At 41.4% G+C, this 19,588-nt stretch overlaps 1 protein-coding gene across 3 annotated transcripts in view; it reads right to left on the bottom strand.

Moving 5' to 3' along the window:
* dnm3a (dynamin 3a) overlaps positions 1-19,588 on the bottom strand; it is a 240,778-nt gene that overhangs the window by 28,264 nt on the left and 192,926 nt on the right. For 2 of the 3 annotated variants that reach the window (XM_067990705.1, XM_067990707.1), the window contains 2 exons: positions 10,818-10,929; positions 8,780-8,944 (listed from right to left, as the gene is read on the bottom strand). In XM_067990705.1, the coding sequence (XP_067846806.1) occupies positions 8,780-8,944; positions 10,818-10,929 (277 nt within the window). Of the gene's footprint in view, positions 1-1,783; positions 3,161-3,949; positions 4,015-8,779; positions 8,945-10,817; positions 10,930-19,588 lie in introns of those variants that run through there. The other variant, XM_067990706.1, reaches the window with a different exon arrangement.

Raw genomic sequence — 19,588 nt, 5'->3', positions numbered from 1 at the left:
TAGCACTTCATTGTTGCTAGTTCATTTTAATAAATATGTGCAGGATATACACTGACAAATAGTGGAATGCCCCATGGTCCCATTCATGAGGTTGACTTTATGATAGGGAAAGATCTGATGAGTGATATTAAAGTTCCTCATCCATGGTTCCCTATTCTGTTGGTACATGTTTAAAAAGATAAATTTCAATCATATTCAGTCACAAGACTATTTGGGCATGAAGGTTTTAATACTATATTAAATATTAGATGAAACACCTATCTTTTCCCCCACCCAAATCTGAGAGTTTGATTCAGGTATATTTTCTTGACTTGAAAAGTTTATACACTGATTTAAAGTCATGATGTGGAGATGCCGGTGATGGACTGGGGTGGACAAATGTAAGGAATCTTACAACACCAGGTTATAGTCCAACAAATTTATTTTAAAATCACAAGCTTTCGGAGATTATCTCCTTCGTCAGATGATTGAATGAAGGTTCTCAAATCGCATATCTTATACGATGTTGGGACAGCATCACACCAATCAAAAGGTGTCGTTGTTATTCAAACAGGCCAGTCACGGAGAACAGAACGTCCCAGTACACTCTATATACATTGTGTCTTTTACACAGGCAAGCAGAAAGAAACTTAAAATGGCAGAGAGAGAGAGAGAATTTTAAAAAACATATAAATTTTTTCCCCCTTTTTGCTGGTGGGGTTACGTGTAGCGTGACATGAACCCAAGATCCCGGTTGAGGCCGTCCTCATGGGTGCGGAACTTGGCTATCAACTTCTGCTCGACGATTTTGCGTTGTCGTGTGTCTCGAAGGCCGCCTTGGAGAACGCTTACCCGAAGATCGGTGGCTGAATGTCCTTGACTGCTAAAGTGTTCCCCGACTGGGAGGGAACCCTCCTGTTTGGCGATTGTTGCGCGGTGTCCGTTCATCCGTTGTCGCAGCGTCTGCATGGTCTCGCCAATGTACCATGCTCCGGGGCATCCTTTCCTGCAACGTATGAGGTAAACAACGTTGGCCGAGTCACAGGAGTATGAACCATGTACCTGGTGGGTGGTGTCCTCTCGTGTGATGGTGGTATCCGTGTCGATGATCTGGCATGTCTTGCAGAGGTTGCCGTGGCAGGGTTGTGTGGTGTCGTGGACGCTGTTCTCATGAAAACTGGGTAACTTGCTGCGAACGATGGTCTGTTTGAGGTTGGGTGGCTGTTTAAAGGCGAGCAGTGGAGGCGTGGGGATGGCCTTAGCGAGGTGTTCGTCGTCATCGATGACATGTTGAAGGCTGCGGAGAACATGGTGTAGTTTCTCCGCTCCAGGGAAGTACTGGACGACGAAGGGTACTCTGTTGGTTGCGTCCCGTGTTTGTCTTCTGAGGAGGTCTATGCGATTCTTCGCTGTGGCCCGTCGGAACTGTCGATCGACAAGTCGAGCGTCATATCCCGTTCTTACGAGGGCGTCTTTCAGCGTCTGTAGGTGTCCATCGCGTTCCTCCTCGTCTGAGCAGATCCTGTGTATTCGTAGGGCCTGTCCATAGGGGATGGCCTCTTTGACGTGGTTGGGGTGGAAGCTGGAAAAGTGGAGCATCGTGAGGTTGTCCGTGGGCTTGCGGTAGAGTGAGGTGCTGAGGTGCCCGTCTTTGATGGAGATTTGTGTGTCCAAGAAAGAAACCGATTCTGAGGAGTAGTCCATGGTGAGTTTGATGGTGGGATGGAACTTGTTGATGTTATCGTGTAGTCTCTTCAGTGATTCTTCGCCGTGGGTCCATAGGAAGAAAATGTCGTCGATGTATCTGGTGTATAGTGTTGGTTGGAGGTCCTGTGCAGTGAAGAAGTCGTGCTCGAACTTGTGCATGAAAATGTTGGCGTATTGGGGTGCGAATTTGGTCCCCATGGCTGTTCCGTGTGTTTGGGTAAAGAACTGGTTATTGAAGGTGAAGACATTGTGATCCAGGATGAAGCGGATGAGTTGTAGGATGGCGTCTGGAGATTGGCTGTTGTTGGTGTTGAGTACTGAGGCTGATTTAAAGTCAGTTAATGATGGGAATTAAAAGACAGGTATGGTACTTTAAAGGAGGAGCCTGGAGTGCAGGATTTATAATAATAGTGCCCTAAAGGCAAGTGTGCGTGGATAAAGGAGTAATTTCTCAGATCTTCTACGCTTCCAGCTCTAGCTCAACCAGTTGGGTTGTAGCTTTATAAGCAGCAAAATCAATCAAACAATAGAAACAGGGGCTAAAAGTATTCATAAATAAGGTAACCTTGATGAGTGATGGGGATGTTCAGGAGATGAGAGAAATGGTAGTGAGATCAGTGGTGTCAACAGGTCTCAATTTTAAATAGCAACAAAAGCGAAAATTTATAATTTAAGGAATGGCTTATTCGACTTGCTTTACCTCGCAAGTTGATAGAGAAAGCAAGATTTCCTTTGTAGACTCAAATGAAATGGGTGTTTCTAAGCCAGGGAAGAGGAAGTAAAAAACAGATAAGGAAGAGACTTTGAAGATGGTCTAGAGGACCATATGTATTGTAAAATTCATAGCAGCTCCATGTTATTCAAATTGCTCTGGAGAGCAGTTAGTTAAAAGTAATTGATGTGGATAAATGCAAACGAGAATGAACTTGCATTTATAAAGCACCTTTCATGTCCTTAGGATGTCCCATAATGCTTTATAGCCAATGGATTACTTTTGAAGTGCAGTCACCCTTGGCTGCTGCATTTGCTGAATTGGACAGAGTCAGGTTCCAGAAACAGCAAATGGGCTGAACGACCAGATAATCTGGTTTTGTGGTGTTGCTTGAAGGAAGAATGTTGGCCAGAAGACTGGGAGAACTCCAAGTGTTATTCAGTCACTTTTTTTCTCTTTCTCACCAATTGTCTCTCTTTTCCTGACGATATTGACTCTTTGCTGAGGTACGATTTCACAGGCACTGTGCACCAGCCAGAATGTCATCCAAGTAGTTATTATTCATGTATGAACCTTGACAATGAGTACTGGGTGGCTATTTTCACCATGGGGACATCACAGCTGAGTTTGATCCAGTTCTTATCCAAAGTCCACATACACGCACCAGAAACGTGCAAGGGTTTCTGACCATAATCAGGAGCAGAAACTGTGAGCATTTTTTTCCTGGCTAACCCAGAAGTGTTCAAGCCAATTGCACCGCACCTACTCAGTTTAAAGTGGAGATCAGACTTAGGACCCTCCTGCTCTGCATAGCTCAGTTACTCACTGGATAAACTTGCTGAATCAACAGGGGGCCAATTTATAAGAGTAAAGGAAGCAGGCAACCTGTTCAGATCACTGCTGAATGGCTCCAGTTTACATGCAGGGCTGATTATCACCCTTTAGTTGCTGAAGAAATTGTCAATGACCAAAAAGCAGCAACAGGATAGTCAACTCTTTTCAAATGTCAGGGGCATGATTTTAAATGGGAAAAATGGATGGGTTGGGGGCGGGGGGGTGGGGGGGCAGTAAAAATGTTTAAAATCTAAATCCCGCCCACTTCCAGTTTTAACGGAGGCGGGATGAGGGGCGGGCAACCAACCCACTCTCAGGAGGCAGGTCAGTTATTAAAAGCTTCCAAGGAGGCTGCAGGCCTCTGTTTTGATAATTTTTTTGCTTTTAACCTCTGGGATTCCCGGACCTTCTTCACACCACAGGAGAGGAGGCAAGAAGGCCCGAAACTGCAGGTAAGTGCCTTTATAGCACTGCTTGTAGGCCCGGAGGAGCAGGAGTGCTTCCCCAAGGCCGAACAAGCCTACCTGCAGCGACCCTACAAATATGATCGACCGACCCCCTCCCATGATCTCCGACCCCCCCCATCACGATTTCTGAACACCCCCCCATGATCTCTGACACCTCCAATAACTGATCCCCTCCCTGATGACCCACGATGAATGACCCCACTGTGTCCTCCGACCCTCCCTCCCCCCCCCACCCCCATCTGACACTTACCTTTTCATGTCCTCTTCCTTCCTCTTCTCCCATCCAACTGAGGCCAGTCTGTCAGTCAGGCTGACCTGTCGGGCGGGAAACGTACAACAAAAAAATAGAAGACGTCCATACTTCCGGGTTTCCCGGCAGGAATTCCACCCCCCCCCCCCCCCCCGCAAACACCGATAAAATCGTGCCCCAGAAGTTGACTGATGATACAGGTGATTATCTGAGTTTTTTTCTGTTATTAAAGATCAGTGATGGGCTGCAGACTGGCTGGAGCTGATTTGCAGCATCGCAACACCAAAAATACCAAACCTTGACAATATGAGATCAGCAGTGGAGCAGAAAATGATTCTCTTCAGCAAGATGAAGCCTGACATCAAATATGATTTAAGTTTTAAAAATAATAATTATGGCATAATAGTAAATTCTCTTAACTGAATCAGGCGCCATGACATACTTTCCAAAATTTGTAACCATTAGCTAAATGAGAATTAATGGAACTTCTCAGTTTGAATTGTTGAGTTGTGGCATAAGATGTCATCTGATAGGACGATTGCTTGATTTGCAAATTATTCTGGAAAGGAACCGTCCAAATTTCTTTTGCAAATGGGTACAAGGCAAACCATGGATGGGACTGTGATTTTGAGGAAAGCAGAAACATGGAGGTTAACTGCAGTCCAATCCATTTAGTTGTTAAATTTTAGAAAGTAGACAACCAAATTTAATGGTTCAGATAACCTCTTCCTATTTCACAGATTCTTAAGTGCTTATGTAATTCTAAAGGCAATTACTAGTGAACATAGTCAGGGAACAGATTCATGGGAAAGAAACCATTTAAAAAAAAAATCAAATCACTGTGCGAATAAGGCATTGATAGGAGAACATTAAAATGTTAATGGTGGTACCTAAATAATTAACAAAGCAATGGCCAATTTTTTGAGTGTTTACAAAGTAGAAACTTCATAGATTTGGTTTGTGGCACTGAACACTGTATTCACACTGGGGTTTATGTTAAAGTCATTACAGTATAGGAAGCAAGCCAATAAATTTGATTGTAAATGACTATAGTCTAAAATACAGTTCCAAAATTTTTGTTAAATTAAACCTGAAATGATCTTAGCCATGATATATTACAACAGAATGAATGGAAATGTTTTATATATTAAGAAGAGTTGACATTAATGAGAATGTAAGCTCCAAGGTGGATTTAATGTACTTGGAGTTTTATCTTTTCTTGACAGTACCTTCCTACCAGATGTATAAATTTATAAAAATACTATAACTACAACTTGCATTCATATAGCGTTTTTAACATAGAAAAATATCCCAAGGCACTTCAAAGAGGTGTAAGGAAAAAAATTGCACTGAGAGCCAAAGATATTAGCAGCTTTGACCAAAAGCCTGGTCAAAGAGATGGGTTTTAAGGAGGGTCTTAAAGGAGAGGAGGGAAGTGGAGGAAGCAGAAAGGATTAAGAGGGAATTCCAGAGCATGGGGCTTAGGCAGCTGAAGATGTGGCTGCCAATTGTAGGGACAGGGGATGCACAAGAGGCCAGCATCATAAGAATGGAGAGTTCAAGGTGGTGGTTGTAGCGCTGGAGGAGTTTAGAGATTTGAAGGAGTAAGGCCCTGGAGGGATTCAACCATGAGGATAAGAATTTTAAATTTGAGGCATTGGGTGAACTTGCAGCCTATAAAGGTCAGAGAGGACAGGATGGGTGAATGGGACAGGATATGGGCAGCAGAGTTCTGGATGACCTGAGGTTTGTGGGGGGTGGATGATGAGAAACCAGCCAGCAGACGAAATAGTCAAGTCTGTTTCCATGTGCTTGTAAAACAACTACAGTCTTTACAGTTGTTATTTTCCGATCCTGATAGCAAAGAGCGATTTGAATGTTTTATTATTTTCATTTCTTGCTGCCACATTTAGGTATTTTACCACCCCACTGATGAATACTGCCATTGGAAACTGGAGGGAGGGGCATCCAGTCCATAATTGAAATGCAGTTCATATGGGAAACATTAAAGAAAACTAGTTGAATGCTGAGGACCCTCCTGAGAATATGGATCCAGCTATCAAGCGGAGAAACTTAATTACTTTTTTGTTCTTTATCATCAAAAAACCTTTTATAGGTAGGAAATCAAGAAGGGTTGCCAATTACTAACAATGTCCAATTAACAAAACCATGGGTGTGGTAAAGAATTAGAGCTTATGGGAGCACACATCAGAAAATCATGTAATGCAGTTAACACTATTGATAAACTGGACAATGTCAATAATGCACTTCAGAAAATTCTCTCATGCCTCAAAGATAATATTGTAGAATCACAGAATCATACAACACAGTAGGAGGCCATTCAGCTCGTCTGTGCCGGCTCTTTGAAAGAGCTATCCAATTAGTCCCATTCCCCTACCCTTTCCCCATAGCTCTGCAAATTTTCCCCCTTCAAGTATTTATCCAATTTCCTTTTGAAAGTTATTATTGAATCTGCTTCCACCACCCTTTCAGGCAGTGTATTCCAGATCATAACAACTCACTGCATAAAGAACTTTCTCCTCATCTCGTCGCTGGTTCTTTTGCCAATTATCTTAAATCCGTGACCTCTGGTTACTGACCCTCCTGCCACTGGAAACAGTTTCTCCTTATTTACACTACAAAACCCTTCATGATTTTGAACACCTCTATTAAATCTCCACTTAATCTTCTCTGTTCTAAGGAGAACAACCACAGTTTGTCTAGTCTCTCCACGTAACCAAAGTCCCGGATCTCTGGTACGATTCTAGTACCATTCCTATGCACCCTCTCTAAGGCCTTGATATCCTTCCTAAAGTATGCTGCCCAGAATTGGACACAATACTCCAGCTGGGGCCTAAAAAGTGATTTATAAAGGTTCAGCATAACTTCCTCGCTTTTGTACTCTCTGCCTCTATTTATAAAGCCAAACATCCCAGTGCACCATCCACAGGATGCACTGCAGCAACTCGCCAAGGCTTCTTCGACAGCACCTCCCAAACCCGCGACCTCTACCACCTAGAAGGACAAGGGCAGCAGGCGCATGGGAACAACACCACCTGCACGTTCCCCTCCAAGTCACACACCATCCCGACTTGGAAATATATCGCCGTTTCTTCATTGTCGCTGGGTCAAAATCCTGGAACTCCCTTCCTAACAGCACTGTGGGAGAACCGTCACCACACGGACTGCAGCGGTTCAAGAAGGCGGCTCACCACCACCTTCTGAAGGGGCAATTAGGGATGGGCAATAAATGCCGGCCTTGCCAGCGACGCCCACATCCCGTGAACGAATAAAAAAAATTTTTTTAAAATGCTTATCAACTCGTCCTGTCACCTTCAAAGATTTGTGTATGTGAATCCCCAGGTCTCTATATTCCCGCAACCCCTTTAAAACTGTACCATTTAATTTATATTGCCTCTCCTCATTTTTCCTTCCAAAATGCATCACTTCACATAGCAGTCAATTGAAATGAGTCAAAAATTATTTTCAGACTAACAGGCTCAGGACTGCTACTTCCAAAAGGTCACTGGTCCTGACCTCAGTCATCTCAGCAGTTAAAGCTAAGCACAGTTCAGCAAATACTTGTCAATAATCATTACATAGCTTAGTTTAGCTTTATTCCTTTTATTTACAATGCTGCGGTAGAATGCAGTACAGAACATTTTTAGTGAATATATAATTGGAACAAGTACACATTTTTAAAATTGGAAATGATTAGGATGATATTTAAATGTTTAATTTGTGAGCAATTGAGGGTATTTGTTTTTGGGATCAGCCAGATGGACTGCAGTGTCTTTTCTGGTCCTGTACCTTCCTATGTACTGATTTATCAAACTATCAGTTAATTAAGTAAGAACATAAGAAATAGGAGCAGGAGTAGGCCACATGGCCCCTCAAGCCCGCTCCGCCATTCAATCAGGTCATGGCTGATCTTCGCCCTCATCTCCACTTTCCTGCCTGTTCCCCATATCCCTTGATTCCCCTAGAGTCCAGAAATTTGTCTATCTCAGTCTTGAATATACTCAACGACTCAGCATCCACAGCCCACTGGGGTAGAGAATTCCAAAGATTCACAGTGAAGAAATTCCTCCTCATCTCAGTCTTAAATGGCCGATCCCTTATCCTGCGACTATGCCCCCTAGTTCTAGACTCTCCAGCCATGGGAAACAACCTCTACCCTGTCAAGCCCCCTCATAATCTTATATGTTTCAATGAGATCACCTCTCATTCTTCTAAACTCCAGCGAGTACAGACCCATTCTACTCAACCTCGCCTCATAGGTCATCCTAGGAATTAATCTAGTGAACCTTCGCTGCACCGCCTCTAAGGCAAGTATATCCTTCCCTTGATAAGGAGACCAAAACTGTACACAGTACTCCAGGTGAGGTCTCACCAAAGCTCTGTACAATTGTAATAAGACTTCCTTACTTACTCTAAATGCTAAACCTGCTCTATCATTGGCTGGCATATGCCAGTTAATAGAAGCCACTAGTCATCTATCTTTATCCACAATAATTGAGAGACAACTCTTTTCATTTACTGGGCTTATAAAAAGAGGTCATAGAAACCTGGCAAGAAGCATATTTTAGAGATTGTTAATGATTTGGCTTTCTCCCAAGCTAAATAACGTAGTAAGGTGTAATAAATATGTTAGCCATTTCTGTAGCAATTTATAAGATGAAAACGTTTTTTGATTACATAGCAAAGGTAACAGTTACTATAAAGGTGTGAACTTTAAAAAACATGTGAACTTCATTCTAAAATGTAGTATAAATCACTGCTCATTTTTTACTTATTTGCATTGTATTGCAAAAGCAGAGTAAAACTCACATTATTTATCATAAGGTGCATAATTATCTTTGGCATAAGGTCCCGGATAGTCTTGTTAATAATACACATGTATGACTCCACTAAGTTACGAATAGTCTCCACTTGTCTCTCCAGCTGAGGGTCCATGGAAAAGTTATCTGTACCTGCTGCCTCCTCATTCTCAGGCTACGCAGAAAGCAGAAACACATACAAATTGAAGTCAAGCACTACAATAACATCTTTCACAGCATTTTTCTCTTATAGTGCGGGTGCAATATAAATATTTTCTGTGTTGAAACCGACTGCCAAGTTTATCCAACAGGATGTCCAACTGAAGTGCTAGAAGTCTGAGATGCACCTACACCTTGTATGGATGTAATGAAGTTAGAATTTGGTAAATTTCACTGTGCAGTATGATATAATAAACATATCCCATGCTACTAGAACCTATACTTCCTAACCTCCATAAAAGGTATTTAGTGTGAGAGGCAACTTGAAGCTGGTCAAACTTTACATGGTAGGTATGAGTGAAACAGCTCTGTTCAAAGGCCATTTCATACGTTCAGATTAAGCATAACAATAGCATTAGACTAGTAAAGTGGACAAAGCTGGCCTATTCTATATCAGATCCAACATAAGAACTTTCAGAAAAAGGAAATGGCTAATGGGTCCAACAAGTCTGTCTATTTTTGATTGTTAATGAAGCAATCCTATCTGTACAGACCTCGACATATATTTGATGTATTTTTAGTTATCTTAGCACCAAAGAACTAGTTTTAAATAAAAACAGAAAATACTCAGCAGGTCAGGCAGCATTTATGGAGTGAGAAACAGAGTTAATGTTTTGGGTCGATGACCTTTCGTCAAAACTGAAAGAAGTTAGGGATTTTATAAGCAAATCTCTAACTTCTTCCAATTCCGGTGAAATATTTAAATTGAATCCGTGAAATTGTAAAAACTTCAAGCAATTGTGGCCAATTTATTCAGCATCAACATCGGGAGATGCACATCAATTCATTTATTTAAATGCCTGTGGACTTTCAGTTCAATTCAGGCCATAAGATGAACTATGATTGAAAAGTTATTTTTACAGATTTACCTTTCTCTTTGAAAAAAAACACACAAATCAGAAAAAAGAACTCTACATTAGATCATGACAACTGCAAATTAAAATTATACACAACGTACCTGAATTTTGATTTGGATCATTCTTCTCAACTCTCATTGACAGCTTCCTTTTAGACTAAATGGATTGATATTCCCCACAGCAGATGGTAGCAAATTTATCACTGGTTTTACTAGGCAGGAATATGGCAGGAACCCAAAATAATATACTTCCCCCACTGCTAATTTATTTTGCTTATGCAAAACTCAGACAAACAGACCACTCCCAACATTTTCTTTCCAGCTGCCAATGAGGGAAAGGCTGGTAAGCAATGGCTAATAATTCAATTTCTATAAGCGTATAATTTGAAAATAAAAATTTTAATGCATATGTCTACTGAACGATAATAAATTTACAAGGATGTGATCTAATTGGGATAGGACTCCAGACTTTAATTTCTTTAATGTCATCATTAATTGGTTTGTTTCAAATGCATTTACTCTGACAGAACATATCATTCATTAAAGATTCCTGTTAAAATACTGCTATGATAACCACAAACACAGGTGGAGTGCTTTACACTACTGAGAAAAGGCATTATATAAGAAAACATTAACAAATAATGGTGATATTTTGTTAGTAAGTGAGATACATTCAGACATTCCTCATGCACAACTAAAAAAATAGATTCCCAAAAATTAAAGAGTATATTTTCTTGGCTCCAGTATTTTCTATTTGTTTATGATAATCAAGAAATTAAATAAAAGGAAATGGTGATGTCACTTAAAGACAACTCACTTACTTTGTCTTTCCACTTTGTAGTGCGCATTCATAAATGAAATACAGAAAAGTTAAAACTGAGACACAATTTTTATTAGCCAAACTTTTACTGTTTATTCCACTCTATTTCCATCACTTTAGGGACTAAACTATATCATTTTTTGTTTTACTTACAATGGATTTCTCTGGATAAACACCAGCTCGAAGAAATGATGCCTTCCAACTATCTACCTCCTCCTGAGAGTCACAAGCAAGCTCTAGAAAACGATAATCCTTATAAACATTCCTAGCGAAAGAAAGAACAACCAAAAAATACCATTAGATTTGCATACCGACATGATTTCACTTAAAATAAAATTATACAGATATATGGTTGGTTCGTGTGTATTACACCAGCAAAAGATACAAATTTCACTCTATTAAACACTAATCATGTTGGGAAACCTTTTTATACTGAGATTTTAAGTACAAAAATTGAATTATAGAATGTGAAGCTTCTAAAATTATGTTTTATAAAATGTAGTACACATTAAGCAATTTAGCAAAATCTTTTCCAGTGAAACATTCAACAAAAATGACACCGCCACAATCTACTGTAATTTTGACTTCAATAATATATTAATGCCAATGCCTAATCTGATGTGGTTCATGAAACAATTTGTTTTCCTGGACAAGAGTAACTAAAACAAAGGTGTAGTGCCTCATCCAGAAATAAAGTCTTCATCAAATTTACATGTAAGACTAAAACATTTCAAAAAGAAATTGTGTGAACAGAAAGCTCGTTAGTATTACAATTATTAAGGATACACAACTGAGGACACTAGGTACAATTTGTTTATTGCACAACCATGAGTTGGTTAGGCAGATTTTACTCAGATGAACTCATTTATAGACAAGAACAAAGTTAAAGCATGATTCAGCTCCTGAACATAACGCAGGTCAGAAAAGTCAACAAATTGAAGGTAGCAAACAGCTCTCAAATTTGTTTTCCCACCACCATAAACCATGGCAGTCAAAAAACAAGGTTGCCATCAAGCCAGATGCCCCATGCCCTCTGCATCAATATTGGAGCAATTTTGCCAGTTGTTGCTGATATGGTGCGCATTACATTTAGTACTACATTTTTTGGAGGAAAAGATATTTTTTTCCCCACGAAAACCTGCACATTTCCCAGAATGACACAAATGTGTGTGTGCAATGTGCATGCTCAGCAGTTGGTGCAAGCAGATTTTTTTTTAAATACATTCTCAGGATGTGGGCATTGCTGGCAAGGCTGGCATTTATTGCCCATCCCTGGTTGCCCTGAGAAGGTGGTGGTGGGCCTTCTTCTTGTGCAGCTGCATTCCGTGTGGTGAAGGTGCTCCCACAATGCTGTTGGACAGGGAGTTCCCGGAATTTGACACAGTGACATATGTCCAAGTCAGGACGATGTATGATTTCGAAGGGAACTTGGAAATGATGGTGTTCCCATGCACCTGCTGCCCTTGCCCTTCAAGATGGTGGAGTTTACAGGATTGGGAGCTTCTTCTAAGGCTTCATTTCCTTCCAGAAGAGAACTTTGAACATATATGCAGAGAACACTATATAGTATATGCTGATAAAACTACCGCACCATCAAAATGGCTTTTTTACTGTTTTTAAAAATTTACATTATGGGAGACCAGCATACAGTAAACAGCTCCCAATGCTGTTCTATTGTTAAATCCATCTTCCATAAGCCAGGAGCGGACTCATAGATCCAGTTTTATTTGGCTCTGTAAGTCTGCTGCTGGACTAAGGAAAATAGTGCAACAACATAATCGCTAAGAAATGGCTCTCATATGTCGGGCACCTGGAATTGGAATTAAAAGAAAAGTATGAAAGCACCTAATAGAGAGAGGAGATGCAGGGTTGTGTACAGTAATGTTGGAGGCAGCCTCTTTCTAGAGCATCGTTTCTCACTCCAGGTGGTAACATTATGCTGTATACACAGCGGAACTTCTGCACATAATGGTGGAATCGTGAGTGTTCAGAGCAGCTTTAAAAAAGGGGCTCTGTACTAGAAATTAAGCATCAGTATCCCACTGTTCTCTACTGTGTATTCTGTTTAAACCAAGGGTAAAAATTAACACACGTAAACTAGTATTGTGTTGAAAAGTTAAATAATGAAGGTAATTAAACTTATTTATGATGTCCCGACATAGTGATTGTAACATTTAAAGAAATAATTCATAATTCTCAAAGAAGATACATTCCCTTGAGTAATAAAAACTCCACAGAAAAAGTGATCCAACCGTGGCTAACTAGAGAAGTTAAGGATGGTTTTCGATTAAAAGAGGCTTACATTGTTGCCATAAAGAGTAGTGAGCCTGAGGATTGGGTGGTTTTAGAAATCAGCAAAGGATGACGAAGAAATTGACAAAGAGGGAGAAAATCGAATATGAGAGTAAACTAGCAAGAAATATAAAAACAGATTGTAAGAGCTTCTACAAGTACGTAAAAAGGAAGAGATTAGCAAAAGTAAATGTGGGTCCCTTAGAGGCAGAGATAAGAGAAATTATAATGGGGAATAAGGAAATGACAGAGACATTAAACAAATATTGTGTATCTGTCTTCACAGTAGAAGACACAAAAAACATAAGAAATAGTGGGGAACCAAGGGTTTAATTAGAGTGAGGAACTTAAAGTAATTAAGATTAGTAAAGAAAAAATACTAGAGAAATTAATGGGACTAAAAGCCGACAAATCCTCTGGACCTGATGGCCTACATCCTAGGGTTTTAAAAGAGGTGGCTGTAGAGAGAATGGATGCATTGGTTTTGATCTTCCAGCATTCTCTAGATTCTAGAACGGTCCCCGTGGATTGGAAGGTAGCAAATGTAACCTCATTATTCAAGAAAGGAGGGAGAGAGAAAACAGGGAACTATAGGCCGGTTAGCTGACATCAGTAGTAGGGAAAATGCTAGAATCTATTATTAAGGATGCAGTAATAGGGCACTTAGAAAATTATAGTATGATTAGGCAAAGTCAACACGGTTTTATGAAAGGGAAATTGTGTTTGACAAATCTATAAAGAGTTTTTTTGAGGGTGTAACCGGCAGAGTTGATAAAGGGGGAGCCAGTGGGTGTAGTTTGGATTTTCAAAAGTCATTCAATAAGGTGCCACACAAGAAGTTGTTACACAAGATTAGGGCTCATGGGATTGGGGAAACATATTAGCATCGATTGAGGATTGATTAACGGACAGAAAACAGAGAGTAGGGATAAATGGGTCATTTTGGGGTTGGCAGCTTGTAACTAGTGGAGTGCCGCAAGGATCAGTGCTTGGGCCTCAGCTGTTTACAATGTATATCAATGACTTAGATGAGGGGACCGAGTGAATGTATCCAACTTCGCTGAAGCTACAAAGTTAGATGGGAAAGTGAGCTGCAAGGAGGGTGCAAAGAGGTTGCAAAGGGATATAGACAGGTTAAGTGAGTGGGCGAGAAGGTGGCAGATGGAATATAATATAGGGAAATGTGAAATTATCCACTTTGGTCGGAAAAATAGAAAAGCAGAATATTTTTTAAAAGGTGAGAGACTAAGTAGTGTTGGTAGTCGGAGGGATTTGGGTGTCCTTGTACACGAATCACAGAAAATTAACATGCAGGTCCAACAAGAAATTAGGAAGGCAAATAGTATGTTAGCCTATATTGCAAGGGGATTGGCGTATAAAAGTAAGGAAGTCTTGCTGCAATCTATAGGGCTCTGGTGAGACCACACCTGGAGTACTGTGTACAGCTTTGGTCTCCTTACCTAAGGTTCCGCCAGGACCACTCGGCTCCAGACCTCATTACAGCCATGGTCCAAACATGGACAAAAAAGCTGAATTCCAGAGGTGAGGTGAGAGTAACTGCCCTTGACATCAAGGCAGCATTGGACCGAGTGTGGCACCAAGGAGCCCTTGTAAAATTGAAGCCAATGGGAATCGGGGGGAAAACTTTCCAGTGGCTGGAGTCATACCTAGCACAAAGGAAGATGGTTGTGGTTGTTGGAGGCCAATCATCTCAGCCCCAGGACATTGCTGCAGGAGTTCCTCAGGGCAGTGTCCAAGGCCCAACCATCTTCAGCTGCTTCATCAATGAACTTCCCTCCATCATAAGATCAGAAATGGGGATGTTCACTGATGATTGCACAGTATTCAGTCCCATTTGCAACCCCTCAGATAATGAAGCAGTCTGTGTTAGCATGCAGCAAGACCTGGACAACATCCAGGCTTGGGCTCATAAGTGGCAGGTAACATTCGCGCCAGACAAGTGCCAGGAAATGTCCATCTCCAACAAGAGAGAATCTAACCACTTCCCCTTGACATTCAATGGCATTACCATCGCCGAATCCCCCAACAACATCCTGGGGGTCACCATTGACCAGAAACGTAATTGGACCAGCCACATAAATACTGTGGCTACAAGAGCAGGTCAGAGGTTGGTATTTTGTGGCGAGTGACTCACCTCCTGACTCCCCAAAGCCTTTCCACCATCTACAAGGCACAAGTCAAGAGTGTGATGGAATACTGTCCACTTGCCTGGATGAGTGCAGCTCTAACAACACTCAAGAATATCGACACCATCCAGGACAAAGCAGCCCGCTTGATTGGCACCCCATCCACCACCCTAAACATTCACTCCCTCCACCACCGGTGCATAGTGGTTGCAGTGTGTACCATCCACAGGATGCACTGCAGCGACTCGCCAAGGCTTCTTCGACAGCACCACCCAAACCCATGACCCCTACCACCTAGGACAAGGGCAGCAAGCACATGGGAACACCACCACCTGCACATTCCCCTCCAAGTCACACACCATCCTGACTTGGAAATATACCGCCAATCCTTCATCGTCGCTGGGTCAAAATCCTGGAACTCCCTACCTAACAGCACCTTGGGAGAACCTTCACCACACGGACTGCAGCGGTTCAAGGCAGCGGCTCACCACCACCTTCTCAAGGGCAATTAGGGATGGGCAATAAATGCTGGCCTTGCCAGCGACGCCCACATCCCACGAACGAATAAAAAAAATATATACTTGCTTTAGAAGGGGTGCAACGAAGGTTCACTAGGTTGATTCCTGGAGAGACTGAGTAGAACTGGCCTATGTTCTCAGGAGTTTAGAAGAATGAGAAGTGATCTCGTTGAAATGTATAAAATTCTTCGAGGGCTTGACAGGGTAGATGCTGAGAGGCTGTTTCCCCTGGCTGGAGAGTCTAGAACTAGAAGTCACAGTCTCAAGATAAGGAGACGGCCATTTAGGACAAAGATGAGGAAAAATTTCTTCACTCAGAGGGTTGTGAATCTTTGGAATTCTCTACCCCAGAGGGTTGTGGATGCTCAGTTGTGGAGTATATTCAAGACTGAGATGGATGGATCTTTGGACACTAAGGGAATCAAGGGATATGGGAATCGTGCGAGAAAGTGGAGTTGAGGTAGTAGATCAGCCATGATTTTATTAAATGGCGGAGCAAGCTCGAGGGGCCATATGGCCTACACCTGGTCCTAGTTCTTATGTAACATCATGGTTTGGTTTGAGTCCCAGCAGAGGCCAACAATTTAACCCACCAAGCAGACCATCAATGAGTTTCACCGTTTTCCATCAAGGCTAAAAGGTGGATCTCCCTTCACCAAGGAGGACACTTTTTCATATCCTATAAATACATGACCTCTATCAATTAATAGCAATCTTATAATTAGAAGTTATTGAGGTGTTTTTAGAGACTTGTCTGCTGGAAGAAGTGTGCCTCATCCACGCTTTAGTTACTTCCAGATTCGACTCTTCCGCTGTTCTCCTGACCGGCCTCCCATCTTCCACACTCCATAAACTTCAGCTCACCCAAAACACTGCTGCCTGTATCCTAACTCGAACCAAAGTCCCGTTCACCCATCACTCCTGTGCTCGCTGACATACATTGGTTTCTGGTCCAGCAATGCCTCAAATTTAAAATTCTCGTCCTTGTGTTCAAATCCCTCCATGGCCTCACTTCTCCCTATCTCTGTAATCTCCTCCAGTTCAACCCTCCATGAACTCTGCGTTCTGCCAATACTCGCCTTTTGCGCATCCCCGATTTTAATCGCCCCACCATTGGTGGCCGTGCCTTCAGCTGCCTAGGCCCTAAGCTCTGGAATCCCCTCCCTAAACCTCTCTGCCTCTTTCTCCTCCTTTAAGACGCCCCTTAACACCTACCTCTTTAACCAAACTTTTGGTCATCTGTCCTAATATCTCTATGTGGCTCAGTGTCAAATTTTGTCTTATAATGTTCTTGTGCAGTGCTTTGGGACGTTTTACTACAGTAAAGGTGCTGTATAAATACATGTTGTTGCAGTTGTACCTGGGTGGAGTGCACAAATACAGATTTCCTTAACTAACTGAACAATTTTTAAAACATTCAAAATTTAAATGCTTTAGGTTAGAGTGGGACAAAGCCAACTTCTGCTTCTTAACTTTAAAAAAAATGCTGTGATTTTGCTCTTCATTTTTAATGAATTACATTTTTAATGCAGAAAAGTTATATTTCCTTGTTGAAGCTCCAACCTGCTGCCCCATCCCCCACAATAGACTGCTTGGTTAATGACCTAAAATCCAAGGGCCAAAAGAAACCACCATCAAACTGGATGCAAGGTCCTCTGTGGGAACACAAACTTCTGCTGTAACTGTGGCAGCTACGTGTACTGTCCTCTATATTAAATGAGCAGGACAGCAATCTGTCAATAATTAGTCTGTTTGAAGAGGAAACTCAAAAATTAAAACCAGTTGAATTAGTCGATGTGCCAAGAATTTTCCTTTCTTTTTTGGAAGAAGCCATAATAACATTTTATCTTTGCAAAATCTGATCATGGTTACAAAAGTGCAACAGAACATAATGACATGTACAAACTGCCATCTCAATACTTCGACAAATAATCTTGCAAGTATCTACCAAGCCATAAAATGTTCAGTCCACAAATGAACAATAATTAGGAGTAAGGATGTGCAAAAGGTTTTAATTTCCTATGTTAGCCACCTTAATTTAAAACTCAGAGCCTGACTTTGCATTGTTTATTTCAATCTACTTGATTTTAGTGAAACCCGATCAGCAGAACTAAAAAAAAACCCGGTGTTTTTTTTAAATAAACATGAGGATATGAAAAAATACTCCAAAAAAGTCAGACATGAAAAAAAATCAGAACAATTGCAATTCCAAGTCTGTCCAACAATGAATTATCCAGGTTAGCATTTATGACATTAAAAAAACCTCACAGGACAAGAACTTGATGGAAAAATTAAGCAAATGAAAACCATTTAAGAAATGCAAACAAGACATTTTGCATATTTTGGCAAGAGAACAAAGAATTCTTTAATATGAAAAAGCATACATATTGCTTTCATTAGTTTCAGTGTTAAGATTAAATGTACTGGGATACAAGTTCCCATCTCTATTTTGCAGCGTAGTCACTGGAACCTCTTTTTGCAAAGCATAGCTGAACTCCTGTGACATTGTTCATGGGTAGTCTGGGGTCTGGAGTACAGTTAAGATGTTTAGCTGTTGACCTGGTCTATCCCTTTGATGCTACTTCTCAGGTATTCCCTGTGGGGAACTAGTGTAAATGGGCACATCCTGACGTCAATTACAGCCTAATTACTGTTGCTTTTGGGAGTTTCTGTAGATTGCCAGCTGCTTGGCTCCTCTCCTTGGGCAGAGGCCAGGTTATCTAAAGGTCAGAAAAATCTGCAGGATATGGATAGCTTTCTTTCTCATTGCACACTTTTGTTTCAGATTGTTAAGTTGTCATTTATGGGTGCTTTATACAAAATTTGGTATCTGAAGTGTGACAGACATATGCTTAGATGCAAGATTTATATTACTTAATAGCAGATCTCCTGTGTTATTGGTCATGTTGAGTCAGAGGTAGCACTGTTGCAAGAAGGGTAGGGGGAATCTAAGGGAGGCAGAGATGGAGGTCCTGCAGACACTGGTCCTATCCAACTGGTACAATGTACTTGCTACCTGTGAGGATAAGCATGAAGGCTGCTAGGAGGATGGCCGGAATGTTAACCATGGCACCCTGGAGCAGGAGGCAGTCTAAGGCCGAGGGTGGGGGGGAAGGAGGAGCAGAATGGAAAGGTTGTCGTCATAGGAGATTCGATAGTTAGGGGGATCCTCTGCTGTCACGACCGAGAGTCCAGGAGGGGTGTTGTCTACCTGGTGTAAAGGTAAAGGATATCTTGGAACAACTGTAGATGAACTTGGAAAGGGCGGGGGAAGGTCCAGTTGTTGTGGTCAATGTTGGGACCAATGACATAGGGAAGAAAAGGTCCTGCTGAGGGAATATCAGAAGTTAGGAACTAAATTAAAAAAACAGGATCTCACGAGTGGTAATCTCGGGATTACTACCCGAGGCATATGCTAATAGGCGTAGAAACAAACTGATCAGGAAGGTGAATTCATGACTGAAAGAGTGGTGTGGGAAGGAACGGTTCCATTTCATGGGATACTGGCAGTAGCACCAGTACTGGGACAAGAAGGAGCTGTACTGCTGGGATGGGTTCCACTTGAACCGGAATGGGACCAATGTCCTAGCCTAAAGGATAAATAGGGCTATGGATAGGACTTTAAACTAGTAAGACAGGGGGAGGGATCTGGTGAAAGTAGCATAAGTCTCAAGATAAAAGAAATAGGAGTTAGAGTAAAGATCAGACCCAGGAAAGGAATAAGGGTAACATAAACAGTTAGGGAACTAATACAGTTACAGAACATAATTATAAAATTACTGTTAAAAATAAAGTGAGGGGAACAATTAATTTTTAAAAATTACACACTAAGGGATGCAAAAGATAAACTCACAGGTAATGACAGCAAAATGGCAGAAATGTTGAATAGTTACTTTGCCTCAGTATTTACCAGGGAGACTAACAAAGTGGGCTTAACATTAAAAGAAGAGAACAAAAATGATGCAAA

Source organism: Heptranchias perlo, chromosome 9, assembly GCF_035084215.1.
Source record: "Heptranchias perlo isolate sHepPer1 chromosome 9, sHepPer1.hap1, whole genome shotgun sequence".
Classification (NCBI taxonomy): domain Eukaryota; kingdom Metazoa; phylum Chordata; class Chondrichthyes; order Hexanchiformes; family Hexanchidae; genus Heptranchias; species Heptranchias perlo.
The sequence above is the reverse complement of the archived record's forward strand: the minus strand, read 5'-3'. Positions and strand labels throughout refer to the sequence as shown.